A 16,791-nucleotide genomic window follows, 5' to 3' on the forward strand; every position below is an offset into this window, starting at 1 on the left:
CATGAAAGAAAACAGCCAAGATAATACACGGCAAACTTTATTCTTTCAAGAGACAATAGCTGTCAATAAATTTAGCAAGCCATGGAAGCTCCCTAAGGAGAAGCAGACAGGCACAGCTGCGATTTTCACGCTGCACAACAACAAAAGTAAACAGCTCTGACGATGTCAGGCTCGCCAAGAACTGCTTCCCTCAAACATAGGTGCTGCAGGAAAAAGGAACTGGACCACCAAAGACTGATACACAGTTGGTGGTAATATCCAATAGATGACTTTGAAATGGAGCACAGGGTTTGGGTAAGGTTAATAAAACTGCCAGACAATGGTTTACACTCTCACCTCCCATAGAAACCAGAACTATGGAATAAGCCTGCATCGGAGCCTGGAACTGGCAAGGCCGGGGCCTTATATTCCCTACAGCTATGTGGGCAGACTAAAAGAGCCTTTATAAACTGCTCATGGGAATTTATACTAGTCCAGCTACTATGAAAGTCAGTTATGGAAGTTCCTCTCAAAACTAAAAAGAGATCTTTCATATGACTCAGGTCTATCATTTCTAGGTATTTACCCAAAGGACTCCAAGTCAGCATGTCACAGAAATACTTGTACATCAATGCTTACTGCAGCATTATTAACAAAAGCAAAGTTGGAGAACCAATCTAGGTATCCAACAACATAGGAATGGACAAAGAAATGTGTTATAAATATCAATGGAATTTTTTTTAGCCATAGAGAAGAATAAAGTTATATCATTTGCAGGAAACTGAATGCAACTGGAGATGTCATGTTGAGGAAAGAGTCTCAAACAAACATCACATGCTTTCTTGCATTTATAGGTCCTAGATTTTATAGGTACAAACAACCATATATTTAAAGATGACAGGAAAGTAGAAGCAAACTATTTGGGGAACAAAGGGAATTAACCAGGGGGAAAGGTGAGAGGGGAGGATAATAAGATATGGTAGGAAATGACTTAGAGTACATTATATATGTGTATGAAGATGACCTTATATGATCCTGTACAATAAAATTTTAAAATAAAATAAAAATTATGAGGCCCAGGCTGGTGAAGATATGATATGGGACAGAGTCCGTGGGACTCTGGGTGGACAGCATGATCAGACATTTTCTAAATGACTCATCTTCAGTCACAAATGAGAAGTAAGTCAGAAATTTTAAGACTTTAATATTGAGATTTTATACAAATAAGAATTAGTCAAAAATAAATTAACAGCCATAGCAGTGACTGTCAGTGGTTTTTACTTTCTGTACCTAGAGATGGTTAAGAACTGGCTAGAGGGCTGGAGAGCTGGTGCAGCCATTAAAAGCTCAAGCTCACAACCAAAAAGAACCATCTAGATGATCACCTGTCAGGACTGTTGGACGGAAAAGGGATGCCTTTGATCTGACGGTGTCTTTGGATGCTTCCAGCTCTCTCTGATCCCAAGTGTTTCTGTTTTCATTGGGTTGGAAATGGTAGTCGGAGCCTTTGCTCTCTTTCATCAGTTCTCCTAAATATTCTGCTGACTGATACGTTTCTTTTCTTTCTTCTTCTGTATCCATAGATGAAGTCTTGTCTGAGAACTTTCTGGATTATAAGAATCGTGGCGTCAATGGTTCTCATAGAGGCCAGATCATCTGGAAGATTGATGCCAGCTCTTACTTTGTGGAACGTGAGTACTTTCACCATTCCTGGGGTTCAGCAGATGTGACTGAAGCAGATTTCAACTGTTTGATTTTTTATTCCATTAGAAAGGTACCTCCACTTAGATGCAATGTAAAAGGCAGAGGTAGATTTAGTGAGAGTCTTAAAAAGACCATCAGCTTAGAGCCCCACAAGAGTTGGATAATAACTATGAAAATACACTCAGAAGGCCACTCCTTCAAGACCAATGAAAGCCTTTGTTCATGCTCATGAGTCTCTAGACTTAGGACCCTTTGGCACATGCCCTTTAGCTCTCATACCTTGACTCTTCTAGGATAAGTGACCTCCAACTTCACCATAGTGGAAACCGTGTCTTCTCAACATATGTCCTGTCTCTGAGATTTTCCTTTGTTTGATCCAGTCCTTTATGGCCCCTTGCCCACAGTGCTAATATATTGATCATTTACACATTTTCTCTAGCTTTTGGTTCTTGCCATACATAACTCTCCAGGATGCAAATTATACATTTATGATATCAGTCATTTTCTTTAGTTACTGATCTACTGACATTTTTGAATATATAAACTAGGTGCTATGTATATTTTTTACATATTTTCTAAAATTTTCCTTTGTCCTCAAAAATAATTTTTAAAGTCATGGTAGGATTTTTTCCATAGGTCCCCATACAACTGTATTTCCTGTATGGGTATCACATTTGTTGTCTGAAACAATGTACAGACTGACTACCTGTAGTCCAGAAGTCCTATTCTTCTCCATGGGGAATGCATCTGCACCCATGTTCTTCAGGAGAGGCGATTCACCAGGCAGCATATCCAGAGAACTCACAAGTACTACTCAGTGGCAGGTTGATACCTGAAAGCCCTGCTAAAATTAGCACCTTCCAAATCCCTTATGTAAGAGTGAGACAGCTGCCCCGCCTCATGAAAACTGCTTCCTTGACCACCATGGTGCCCACTGTCACAGCCAGGACCTCAGTCCCACATCAGGCATTGCATAAGTAGAGCATATAAACACATTTTTGCACATTATGGCTCTTCATGCATATTCATTCATTTAGTATGGCAGGTCTGAAAAGAAATGGAAGAGACTGTAATTTTAGCTGCCCAGTTCTCAACCCTATTTCTCTGTCCTACGCAGCAGCAATCACTTTCCCTGGTCACACCAATTTATCCTCTGACAAATAGCATTAAAAAAAATGTAGTCTTGATTGATATGTAAAGATAGCTCAAACAAGTGATGCCTAATATAAGCCTCTACATTTTTAGTAAGAACATAAAGGACAAGAAACTGCATTAGCAATGATTGTTAGATAATGCTGAGGCCAGCCTACAGTAGGAGCCTGGTAAGGCAGGTTTTCCTTTCCTACAATAGGCCTGTTTACTTACTTTGATATGAGAAACCAGCAAAAGGGTATAGTACAGGAGCAATTCTTAATGATGGAGGCAAGTTAGCAATCTGTAAAGTCATGGTAGCTCTGTTACTGAAAACGAAACCTCTGGGTGGGAAACACAATATGCCCAACTCAGAGTCAAAAGCCATGTCCTCTTTACATTTAATGCTAGAAAAATCTCCTATCTCTTCAATTGTATAAGGCAGGAAAAAAACAGAGACTTATATTATAAATTACTTCATTAATAGTGCCATTCCCACAAAGCAGATTTTAAAGATTTCTGTAACATAAAATATTTCTTGTGCATTTATCATAAATAACAAATGATTTAATACAATCATCTACATCATCATTATGAAATTATAATTTAAATGTTATTATAGTCATTAGAAATTAAAAGCTTTTTAATTTTTATTATTTTTATTTTATTTCACATGTATGAGTGCATTGCCTGCATGTATGTAAGTGCACCTGTGTCATGCAGTATCCACAGAGGTCAGAAGAGGGTGTCAGATCCCATGGAACTGGAATTACAGATAGTTGTTAACTGCCATGTGGGTGCTGTGAATCAAACCTGGGTCCTCTGCAAGAGCAGCCAGTGCTCTTAACCACTGAGCCATCTCTCCAGCCCCATGAAAAGTTTTTTACAGTTTTTTTATTTTGAAAATTTCATATGTGAGTATAGTTTTTGCATTATTTCCATCCCTCCCAGTCCCCCACCAACACATTCCATGTCCGCCACTCCCTCTCGATTTTTGTCCTCTTCTTTGATTATTATTCTTTGATTTCTATTGTTACATGTACACACACAAACACACACACACACACACACGCACATGCAAAATGCACAGAGTCCATTTAGTGGTGCCCCTTTTTACCTGTGTTTAGTGCTGCGTACTTGAGATTAGATAACCTCTCAGAGAGCCAGTCCCTCCTTCCCTCAGCATCCACTGATTGTTTGTAGCTCTTCATCTTGACATCTTATGACATTCCCCCATCCACATTGACACATCATTATGCAGAGCTCATCAGACTGCCACACTGTGGAGATTTCATGGGTGCAGCTTCCTTACATGTCTAGAATGCATTAACCAGCAGCAGGTGTCTTGTCCCTATGGCTCTTACATTCTCTCTGCCTCCTCTTTTGTTATGTTCTGGGAGGCAATCTAAAATACATATACATTATCAAAATATAGTGAAAATATATTCAAACTTGGTCAAGAGGTTGTCCCTGTTTTTTTTTTAATAGTGACTTTCAAATGGAATGTTCAAAATAACTAAAAATATGATTTTTTAAAATTTTGTTATTTTTTATGTGCGTGTATTGCCTACATGTCTGTAAGTGCACCCGTGTCATGCAATGCCCACAGAGGAAGAAGAGGGTGTCAGATCCCCTGGAACTGGAGTTATGTACAGTTGTTAGCTGCCATGTGGGTGCTGGGATTTGAACCCAGGTCTTCTGCAAGAACAACCACTGAGCCATCTCTCCAGCCCAAATTGGATTTTTTAATGAAAATTTTTTAATGTTCTTGAGAAGATTCTGAGCCTCAGTATAATTATTAAACTAGCAGTATCTCATTATTTGTGAAAATGGATAAAAGTGAACTAAAAAGGGTGGATATTGACATCTTTCATACACATCAAATGATCAATATATTAAGATGGTCTTTACTAATATGATGAAATCTGTCAAATTAAATACATAAATAAAATTTTCAAAATTAAAGGCCCTTTTTCAAGACAAAGCCTTATTAAGTTGACAAATGATTTGACTATTAACTCAAGGCATACAGATAAATCAAATAAATTAAAATGTTACAATGGCTAAAGAAATTAAAGTGCATAAAATTACATATTATATGATCTATAAACTCATATCCTTAATAATGTTCATTTTCAAGGATATATGACTGAACATGTGCCAAATTAACAAGTAGAGAGGTACTGAACGTTCAGCGTGTTCTCACGTTCCTATCCTTCATCAGCACACCAAGCTTCAAAGGTCTTCTTGCTGTAATAACAAAGCAGAATCCAGACCATTATCCCGAATGTTAGAAAAGTCTTTATTACCCTAAAATAAGATTCTTCATAGTCTCCTAATAGTGATAAACACATTAATCTAACTGGTAAATTATAGTTTTGCCAACATTGAGCACTGGCCAGATTCTAAATTCTGAGGTACAGCAGACGGTCATTGTTTCTACCTAGGAACTAATTTAAAATAATAAGATAAAACGAAGCTTTCTTTTTTTGGGTTTCATTCCTGTCTTAGTTACTTTCTATTGCTGTAATAAAACACTGACCAAAAGCAACTTGGGGAGGAAAGGGTTTGTTTCAGCTTACAACTCTAGGTCATAAGCCAACATCCAGGAAAGTCAGGGAAGACTTTCAAGGCAGGAACCTGGAGGCAGGAACTGAAGTAGGGACCATGAAGGAACCCTGCCTACTGGCTTGTTCCTCTGACCTGTGCTCAGCCTGCTTTCTTCTTTTAAAAAAAATTTTTAATTGTAATTTTGTGATTTTCATATAATATAATTTGATGGTATTTAGAGTCCCTCCCCTATTTGCACTTCCCTTTATTGCCCCAGGCCCATACACACACACACACACACACACACACACACACACACACAAGCGGGCACGTGCGCGCGCACACACACGTATGTATGTATATGGCCTATCTATAGATTCTAATTTGTGTCCTCAAATGTCCTTCAATATGGGTTCAATATGGAGCCCAGTTAACATACCAAGAATCACATCCTTGAAAGAGACTGTCTTTTCCTCTCCCAGCAGCCATCAGTTGCCAAACTTTCCTTAGGCTGGGTTGAAGTTTCTTACCCAATTCCCCATTTCTATACTAGGATTTTGTCTAGTTTGAGCTTGCATGAGACTCATCCATGCTGTCACCATTTCAGCCTGCTTTTTAAAAAAAAAAAAAATGTTGTTTTACGTGTGTGAGTGTATTGCCTATATGCATGTAAGTGCACCAGTGCTGTGCAGTGCCTGAGGAGATCAGAAGAGGGAATCAGATCCCTTGCAAGTAGAACTACAGACAGTTTCTAGCTATCATGCGGATACTGAGATTCAAATCCAAGTCCTCTGCAAGAGCAGCCAGTACTCTTAACCACTGATCCATCTCTCCAGACCCCAGCCTTCTTTCTTATACAACCAAGAACTACCTGCCTGAGGTGGCACCCTCCCACAGCACTCAACAATCAAGGAAATGCCTAACAGACATGCCCATACACCAATCTGATAGAGGAAATTCTCCAGTTGAAGCTATCTAGCACAATTGACCCTTTATCAACTTCACACACACACACACACACACACACACACACACACACACACACATCACCACCAAACCATAGCTTTTACATTTCATATCCCCAAGATCTCATGTTAATATTAAAATCACTATAAAACAGAATACAACTTTAAAGGTCTCACAATCTTCAAAAATTCTATCATTTAAAAATTCATTGTCTCTTTAAAATCACCCAAAATCTCTGAACTGTGGGCTTCTATAAAATAAAAAATAAGTTACATCTTTTCTTATTTCAAAAGAGAATTACTGGAAAAACTCAAGCAAAATCAAAGTCTAGAAGTGTAACTAAATATCCAACACCTGGGACTCAATCACATTCTTCTGGCTCCAAAGGGCTTGGACAGCTCCGCTTCTCCGGCTCTGCCATCAGCAGCACATGCAACTCATCTCATTGGCTCAGGCTGGCTCCACACCATGCCTGCTGCTGTCCTTGGTAGCCATCGCATAATCTCGGCAACTCAACTATATCCTGGAGTCTTCATTGCAACTGACAGTGCACATTCCCCAATGGCCTCTCCTGGCCTCACATGGTGCCCAGCTTCGGATTTTCTCTATGACCCCTTCAATCTTGGGTTTCCACCACAACTGAAGCTGCATCTTCAACCAATGGCCTCTCCTGGCCTCACACAGTGACAAGCCTCAGGTTCTCTCCACGACCCCTTCAGTTCTACAGCTTTTGTGCCCTCAAAACCAGTACCACATGGGAGGCTTTTACAGATTACCAAGTCTGGGTTCTAGTTTAAGATGCAGCTTTAGCCCCCTCTGGACAGCTTCTGCGTGCTGACCCTGAGGAAATACTTTCCAGAAGTTTTCACCTCAATGATGCTGGCCTCTTATTAATCACAGCTGATTTTTTCAGCTCTAGCTAACCAGCATCACTTGTCCCAGAAAGCAAAATAGGTTTCACTTCCAAAAATTCTTAATTCACACAACTTACCTCTCAACCTTCCAAGCCAAGCCTCCATTTGTCCACATTTCTCTGAGCACTGAATGGCTTTTCCAGTCCAAAGTTCCAAGCACTTCCCTAATTATGGTCAGACCTGTCATATCAATGCCCAGTTCTGGTCCTAGCTTCTGTTCTAGTTGCTTTCTATCATTGTGATGAAATTCTGACCAAAACCAGCTTGGGGAGGGAAGGGTTTATCTCAGGTTACAGCTGCCAGGTCATAAAGTACAAAAGAAAGTAAATTCTAAGTCTTTTTTATTCTTGGCATGATTTTTCCCTAGTAGACAGCTAGCATGTGACTGTAAAAACAGTGCAATAACATCAGAATTGTGGAGTTGGAAATTGTAACATTAGCAAAAGAAAGAACTCAGGAAAATTTAACTTTACCTTCCTTGATAGTTTTTGCAAGAATTTAATTATCACATTTAATACCATAAGTTTGGGCTCAGCTAGCCAGTCTTAATGCCTAGAAAGACTGATACTTGTCCTTGGGAAGTGTATCCTTACATCCAGAGTCCTCCAGAATCAAGGCTGAGGCGGCCCAGTAACACTGAGAGATGAGATGATGCTGAGGGCAAGGCCTCTTTGCCCAGATCTCTGCCCCATACCTGTTCTGTGTACTTCCCTACTTACCAAATTCTAGTTGAAATAACTGGATAGTGTGGTAGGAACAATGCTGACCACAACCTATGACACCATGGCCACAGGGGTTTCTTCCTACCCTATCTTCTGAGCTTCTGTCCATTGTAGAAACCACCTCTTCATACTATCCAGGTGTAAACAAGAAACTGGAGTCCTGTGACTGATGACTTTGCCTTCAAGTCCTGCCCCTGTCTAGTGCAAGCTGTCACTTGACCCTGTATCCTCCCTCCCCAGGTCAGTTTCTCAGATGCAACCTCTCTATCTTTACTTCCCCATGCGGAAATCTGACCTGCATTTACACCCGGTTTCCCTGCATTTGTCAGAAGACTGTCTCTCAAGCTCCCCTTTACACTTCCATTTCCAACTCCTTAGCCATCACTTCATTTCCTAGTACATTCAGACTATTAAGACAAAATTCCTTAGACTAGAGAAATTAAAAATAATAGAAATTTGCTGCCTACCATGCTGGAGGCTCAGCAGTCCAGGAGTGAGGTGCTGGGTAAGTGCTAGGGTGAGGGTCTACGTAAGGATTCCCTTGCTGTCTACTTCAACCTCTTCCATAAATGTGTCAGTCTCATTCATTACCACCTCCCCAAAGCCCCACCTTTTCATGCTATGTTATTGTCAATTTTTAACTTTTGAATTTTGTGGAGACACAGTCAGATCACAAACGAATGAAACATGTACACAGTGACCCTGATTATATATAACAGAAAATCTAAGCAGTCATTCCCATTGTAAATTTTTAATATCGCCTTCCTTAACATTGTGACTCATGAGTCATACATGTGGTGGCTGGCAGAATTTGCTGCCATGGTCTTCAACAGATGGCTTCCAAGTGTAAGGTATTGGAATCTGATATTCTGTTTCTTCATCTATAAAATGAAGGCAATTACGTCCCCCACAAGGTGACCCCATGAAAATTAACTAAAGGAGTACCAAGTGTCATTTACATCTGGGACAGTGCATGCTCTGAGGGCTTGTGGCTACTGTTCCAAGAGGGTTCTGGGCCAGAATATTGATCAAGCTTTGGTCTGTTGTCTGGAAATCAACATCTTTGTGTCTGTGACTTAAATGACTTTAAGCTGAAAGTTTTATGTGTCAAAGTTGGAGATGAAGGGTACAAAGGGAAAGCAGACAGAGCTCTGGTGACTTGGCTGATTTCCCTTCATTAGTGTTTCTGGCAAACGCTCTGACATCAGCAGGAATGGGTCTAGCATTGCCAGAGACAGAGGCTGCAACCTCCATGTTAGATACGGAGTTTGGTCAGGCCATAGTCCAGATGGGAAGGGTACATGTTAGAGCCTTTCCTTTTTTTTTTTAACCCTGAATTTGGGAAGGACTAATCTGCCCTTTGAAGTCTGGGTCATCGGTTATCATTTTTAATCATTTTATAATTTTAAATGTGATGTCTCAATTTATGGTAAGATAAATATTTGGGCAATAGACTCTAAGCCCTTAAGAAGTTTAAGTCTACAACAGGATGAAACTAAATATTCACGTATTGTATGAGGCAGAGTTCTCTAGAGGAGCAAAACCAGCAGAATGTGTGTATATATTTTATAAATGAAATCTGTTAGATTAGCTTACATGATAAGGGCTGGGTAATTTTTACGGTTTAGTTTCTATTCTAGAAAGATGGAAATCGAAGTAGCTGCTTCATCCAGGAAGTTCAGTAGGTCCACTTTGGTGTTGAACACCTGAAAGCTCCCTCAAAAGTCACTGGTATGGAGTCCATATTGAAGGACTGAGGAAGCTGGAGTCAGAGGCTAATAAGGATTGGAGCAGCAGCAGTAGAAGCACTCTCCGGACCAGGAGGGGCCTGCATGCTGCATGGTCTCATGGCTTCATCTTAATCTGGGCTGCCTTTTGGAAGGCACTGCGCACATTGAAGGTGGGTCTTTCCTCTGTAGTCACTCATGGAAATGCCCCACAGATACACAGCTTTATCTCACTAGACGTGGTTATCTCTTAATCCAATCAAGTCAGCAATTAAAACAAATGGTCACATACATGCAACATGCCACTACAACAATCACACTGCCCAAGGCACAGGCTTTCTGTTGGGAGCAAGCCTTTTTTCATATAAATATCTGAAAGACAAAGATCATGTATATGCTACAATGCCATTTTATTTCTCTTAAAATTCCATCAAAGCTATGCTGAAGTGAAATTATGGTGAAAATTATAAAAGAATTTTAGTATTGTTTATGTTTTTATTTGCATTTCTTAAATTGTTATGGATCATTATTTGTTTGTTTGGTTTTTGAGAAAGGATCTCATTCTGTAGCTTAGGCTAGCTTCGTACTCTGGGGCGCTAGGATTGCAGGCATGAGTTGCTGTTTCTTACAGTCTGAAGAAAGAATAAATGCTTTATGTCAACGCTCTTAACTCCTTTCCAGTTTTCCTCTATGTCCTTTTACCATGCTGTCCCCAGGCCACTCCCATTCTAAACGTTTCTGTAAGCCCTATAAGTCCACCTGTGGCCATAGCTGGCCATCAGCTAATTATCCTTTTCCCTCTTAAAAATTTGTGTTCGAAAGTCTAAAGCAAATAACCTAGTCTAAAGCTAAGAGAAAGCCTCCTGGGGTGATAAAGGAAAGAATAGTAACCACTAAATGCATAATTCATTCTTTAACAGAGTAAAGGGTTGGAAATATTCATGTAGTAATAGTTGTATTGTTTTGATGTTTCTATATATCATATGATAGCAATTTATTTTATAATGTGCATATTATGTGCTAATGTAATGTAGAAAGAGTATAAAAGTGATTGAAATTAGGTCAAGTTTGTTAAAAATGGCTTTTTGGAAGAGGTCTTAATAAAAGAGGAAGAGGTACGTGATATAGGGGCACAGAGGCAGAGTTCGGGAGGGAAGACATCGACCGACTGTGTAAAAGGAAGTAGAACCTGTGGTCAGCTGGAATTTAGTTGAGAATTATGTGGAAGATCAAGGTGCTTAAATTTTATATAGTATAAGAAATTCGTTACTTTGCAGTTTCTTGTTTCTGTTTTCTTGTTTTAGGATGATGTGACAAAAATGAGTTTGGGGACTTTTCATGAAAGGTAGCGTAAGGAAAAGAACTCAGAGGGACCATGGTTACTACTGGACACCCTCTGAGCTGCGGCAGGCTGCTAGAAGCCAACCTAAAGCTTCAATGGTTCTGAAAGAATGGGGCCAATAAGAGAGGGGAATGGAACGATGGAGGACAGGGGTTTCGATGAGAAGACAGAACAGAGGAAGAAGGCAGCAGGATCGGCCCAAGGCCACCCAGTGTGAGAAGCCAAACTGTTGGAAGCAATCACTTTCAGTCATGCCAAATATTCCATTACTTCAGGGGAGGAATGAATTGACCTTCTGTCCATGGAATTCTTAATATCTTAGATCAACTAACAGAGTCATTGAAAATTATTACAGAAAATAGCCAAAAAGATACAACCAAGTCATTCAGTTCAGATTCAGAACAATAAAAAAGATGGCACTGGCTTCTTGTCAGGTATGTCTATGTCCTGTCTTCCCAATGAGGTAAAAACTCATTTAAAATACTTTTTACATCTTGAAAATTTATTTATTTAGTGTATGTGTATATGTATATGCATGTACATGTGTGTATACAAACGCATATACACATTCCATAGCATGTGTGTGGAGGTCAGAGGACAACTAGTGGAACTCCTCCCACCATATGTGTCCCAGGGATCTAGCACACATTGTCAGGCTTGGCAGCAAGCACCTTTACCCACTGATCCATCGTGCTAGCTCACAATGAAAATTCTTAGTCAGCATATTGTCAAGATCTTATTAACCCAAAACTTGGACTTTCCTAGATTAACTTAATTTAGCATACCAGTAATAATATATATGCATACACTCTCCTAATTCTATAGTGCTGAAGGCCTGCTGGGCACTCAGATCTAGAACTGAAGTCTTGGTCCCTGACTACCATGACTCTTGAATTACATAAAAGTTTTGCTAGTCAGTTTCTTGTCACTATAACAAAATTTCTGAGATAATTAACTTAAAAAGAGAAAAAGGTTATTTTGGAGTTTAGAGATTGTAGTCTCCTTGCTTTAGGTCTATGATGAAACAGCATAACATGGCAGGATGGCAATGATAGGAGCATGTGGTGAAGTAAAACACTACCTCAAAGAGAAGAAAGGAAGAGCATGGTGTCACAGTTCTCCCACATGTCAGTTTCCAGGGACCTGACCTCCTTCCCATAAGGCCCTCACTCCTAAATTAGGTCTACAGAAACTCTCAACAATGTCGCAGTGGGTGCCAAGCCTTCAAACACGTGGACATTTGAGTGACATTCTTGCTGAACCTAGTGTGAATTACTGCCAAGAGAAGGTGCAGTGTGGCTTTTGGAGGAACTTTGATCACTGCCCAGTGAGAAGGAAGACCTGGTCCTGGGGACCTCAAGGGAACCTACCTGCAAAGGCACTGGTAGACAGTGAGGAGTTATTGTCTGGGGTAGGTGAGACAAAATTTGCCAAAAAAGAAAAAAAAGTTTTTTTGAGAGTTGCCTGAGTTGGCAGCTTTAGGTGCTGTAGTTGTAGCCTATAGAGAAATCCCCTTCGGCCTATAGAGAAATCCTGATCAGACCTCCATCCTGCATGTTGGGTCATATCAGCAATGTGGAAATTGTACTGTAGTACCCTCATTCCAGAGGCCTGAGACCACTAGGAACCTATGACATAGAGACAACAAGGACACGATCCAGGCCTGCGGACTCATGCTGTACACCTAGCACCTGGGAGACAAGAAGCAAGAGGATTGTGAGCTCAAAGACAATCAAGCCCTGTCTTAAAAACAAAAACAACAAAACAACACAACACACATACACGCATACATACACACAAACCAACCAGTCAAACCCAAACCAAACCAAACAAACACAAAACATGAGACACATGAGGCACCTAAAATGAAATAAATGAAAAAATAAATACATCAAAAGAGGGAGCCAGGTATGGTATATCACACAGCTGTAATCCCAGTACTTGGGAGCCCCAGGCAGGAACATTAGGAGTTTGAGGCTAGCCTGGGCTGAAGAGCAAGACCTGTCTAAATAAATGAATAAGCAATGGGAAGAGGCTTGGGAAGTGAGAGCAACATGGTTTGGTGATGAGCCACTAGACACATGATGGGGAGGGCTAGAAGAAGCTTGTTTACATATCTTTAATCTTTACTGAAAACTAAAGACAGAGGAGTTTGTGTATAGTAGGGGGTGGGTGATTTCAGATGACAAGTTGAGGTTGATATGTTTTCATTCACATGTTGGAAAGGTGGAGTAGACAGGCACCGACATGGGTACTTATAAGGACCTGGCCTAGAAGGAAATGAAAAGGAACAAGCAAGTGATGGTTGAAGTGAACAACTTTCTTTACAGATAGCATGAAGTAACACTTGCTGCTCTAAATTGCAGGAGTTCACCTGAGTGGTTCTAAGTACAGGTTCTTTAGGGAAAAGCCTTTATTGTTTTTTGTGTTTTGTTTTGTGTTTTCTGAGACAGTGTCTCAATGTGTAGCCCCAGCTGGCCTGGAACTTGCTATAGAGACCATCCTGGGCTGGCCTCTGCCTCCCAAGTGCAGGGATTAAAGGTGTGCACCACCAGGCCCAGCATGCAAAAGCTGTTAATTTTTAAGAAGCATCCCACATCATCATGATCTACCCCTAGATGTTATGATGACTGATAAGAGAATCTCAAATGAGGAAAGTTGAGGATGAAATGTCAAAGAAGAAGAGAAGAAGAGCAGACAGATGTCAATGAGTATGGCAGATTGAGTTTGGTCACTAATTTCTTGATACGCATCCCATTGTGAGGTAGGATCATCATCCTTCTGTAAGAGTCTGGGTGGGCTCTATGACTTTACCGGTTTCCATATAATAGTGATGCTATGCTAGCTTTTGGGCCCAGTCCTCAAGATACTGCAGTATTTAATAAGCCTACTTGAAAATAGAAATATAATATAAATGTGAGTGCATGTGTATAGCTGATGGCTATATAACAAAAGTCACAGTACCAGGCAAGGGAAACCTCCCTTTCAGTTGATGGTCAGGGTAGTCCAAGAGACTCCCCAAATAATACAAGCTATTGCCACAGCCCTTGATTGCCTCCCAGAACTTGAAGGTAAGGCCCTATTGCTGAAGACATAATATACCTTAGACAGGACTCAGAGCAGTGGAGCTGGAACTGACCTGGAAGCCTCCTCCCTGAAGACTAGCTCTCACAGTACCAGAATATACTGTGCAAGCTGCCGTGTGAGAAAAACCAATGATCCTATCCAGCTGTAAGTTTATGAACAAGAATGACAGCCCAGCAATCTATCTCTATTGGTGCAATAGTGGCACTTTTATCTTAGGGGTAACCAACATTTGTCTAATTGGACTTAAGGCCCATTCAGTAAGAGGGAATTCATGCATGGTACTATAAACATAGCCAAGTACATATGGCTGGAGAGGTCACAGACCCTAGAGAAAAACCTACTTCTGTCATTTCCCTGGGCCTAACCTTCAAGTTTCTTACTGTACTTTAAGAAATTATATCTCTACACCTAAGTCTCAGGGGACATCTTGGAGGAGGCAGAAAGAATGTTAAGAGTCAGAGGAACAAGATACCTATTGTTAGTTAATGCATTCTAGGCATGTTAGGAAAGCTGCACCGAAGCAATCTCCACAGTATGGTAGTCTAACAAGACTTGCATAATGACAAAAATTAGTTGACATGCCAAGATGGATAGGGGAATGTCACAGGGTCCCACCTCAAGATTAAGAACTACAGGCAATAGCCTGTAGGGAGGAAGAATCAGTTTTCTGTGGGGACTAGCTCCCTGAGAAGTTATATAATCTTGAGTGGACAGCCCTAAACACAGGTACGCACAAACACCACTAAATGGACTAAATGTGTGTGTATGTTTATAAATGTATGTATGTATGTATATGTAATAATAATAAAGAAAAGGAGAAGAAATTGTGAGGAAATGGGGGGATATGGCCAGAGTTGGTGGAGGAGTGAGAAGAATCAGAGTACAAGACAATATTCGTGTATGGAATTCTCAAAAGTAAAAAAAAATTGTTAAAGATACTGGAAATTTCCATTCCAGCTTCATGCCTCTTAGAGCGCTTCTTCTTGGAGCCCTAAGGCAGCTGTACTGTGAGAAGCCTGATCCAGCCATGTGAGAGGAGGCATGATGGAATGTACCGGACTGGCCCAGTTGTTCCAATTGGCCCTGCAGAGGCAAGAGACTATTTCCTAGGCCCAGCACATGCTGCTATTAATAATCAAAGCATGCGAGACCCCAGTAGAGTGAGCCCACACTCCACAGAATGTTGCTGTTTAGAGCTATTGAGTTTTGGGTTTGGTTGTTAGGCAAACACAATAACCATAACATCAGGACCAAAAAGAACAGAGCCCCAACAGTCAACAGAGGAGAAACCATCAATGAGGTACAGCCTACAAGAATAATTGGGTACCAAAGGAAAATCTTCAGGCTGAAAAGTAGGACAATATTCGGGAATTACCCTGGTTTGAGCATGAAAAGGCCTGTATCCCACGCAGCCACTCACACCCAGACACACTGGAGCAGTAGTGACCCTCTAGGAAATCTATCTTAGTAAAGAAGAGGCAGAGAAAATAATGTCTCCTTTAGGAAGATTAGCTGACAGGAACTCTGAGATGTATGAGAAATGGGATCACAGAGAGATCATCTAAAGATTAGGATGGCCTTGGACCTGATTGCAGACTAAATGGAATGATCCCTAGACACAAGAATGCACATTTATTTAGCAGTGACAGATTTACATCTTAGACAATGATGGTACATCCCTTTTATTTATGCTGACAAGACCACCTTGAGCTGATGCCATTACTGTAAGGTTAATCTCTGAGAGGCATGGGAGCTTGCTTGATGTCTGGAGCTCAAAAGTGTTGAAGCTGGCTATTGAGCTCAGGCTTAGAAGTTTGTGGTTATTAGCAGCATGGAAGAGCCTGTGGGGATAACAAGGTCATTTGATGAGTCATCACCCATAAAGAATCAGAAAGGGAACATGAGCCAAAGAATACCTGGGGAATCAGACCTTCTCTGGTATGGAAGTGTAGAGGGGGCAGGTAAGACAGAGATGAAGAAACAGGAAGAGCTGTTTCTGGTGACTACTCTGAAGTACCCTTTTTCCTAACAGGAAGGAAAATAATAAGATGCTGGCAAAATACAGGAGTGGTTTTCATCTGTGCAGAGATGGTAAACTTGAAACTTTATAAAAGAATAGCTTCTCTCCATCCTCAAAGACGCTCTATATGCAAAATGAATCTCTTTTGCATAAAATATGAGCAATGACTGCGGAGGCCCTCCATGTCTTAACCCTATAGAAAGTTTCAACTCCATAAAGAGAGAACTTTATGCCTGTTTTGATTTCAACAAGATGGTTATACATGACGGCTTTATTTAAAGGTCTTTGAAAGGTAAGGGCAATGAGAGGCCAAACTTGGATGATGTGTATATGAGGCAGATGGGAGACACTGACCTACCTAAGATGCTGTGTCTGGACCTGCCACAAGACGGATGAGGAAGTGTCTAAAGGGCATGACAGGCTGGTCACCACAGTGTCCAATTAGACAGACAGACACAGCAGATGGGAAACAAAGATGGCTGTGGTCATTCCAGAAAGGTGACCTGTGCCTATCCCTAAGGGTCTGTATATAAACCACATGATTTGACCTTGAGTGATGACATAGACTTAGAGTGACTGTCCTGAATAAAGCAACATTAATAGTACAAGCAGCTAATCTGGATGAGCCAAGTATCATATTAAACATATT

General features: G+C 40.6%; 1 protein-coding gene across 7 annotated transcripts in view; it reads left to right on the forward strand.

Annotated features, from left to right (window-relative positions):
* Nucleotides 1-16,791, forward strand: part of Hecw1 (HECT, C2 and WW domain containing E3 ubiquitin protein ligase 1) — a 492,247-nt gene that overhangs the window by 214,359 nt on the left and 261,097 nt on the right. For all 7 annotated transcript variants that reach the window (XM_008836284.1, XM_008836287.1, XM_008836281.3 and 4 more), the window contains exon 4: nucleotides 1,563-1,670. In XM_008836284.1, coding sequence (XP_008834506.1) covers nucleotides 1,563-1,670 — 108 coding nt within the window. The remainder of the gene's footprint in view (nucleotides 1-1,562; nucleotides 1,671-16,791) is intronic.

This window comes from Nannospalax galili, unplaced genomic scaffold (assembly GCF_000622305.1).
Source record: "Nannospalax galili isolate Female #2095 unplaced genomic scaffold, S.galili_v1.0 scaffold54, whole genome shotgun sequence".
Taxonomy (NCBI): domain Eukaryota; kingdom Metazoa; phylum Chordata; class Mammalia; order Rodentia; family Spalacidae; genus Nannospalax; species Nannospalax galili.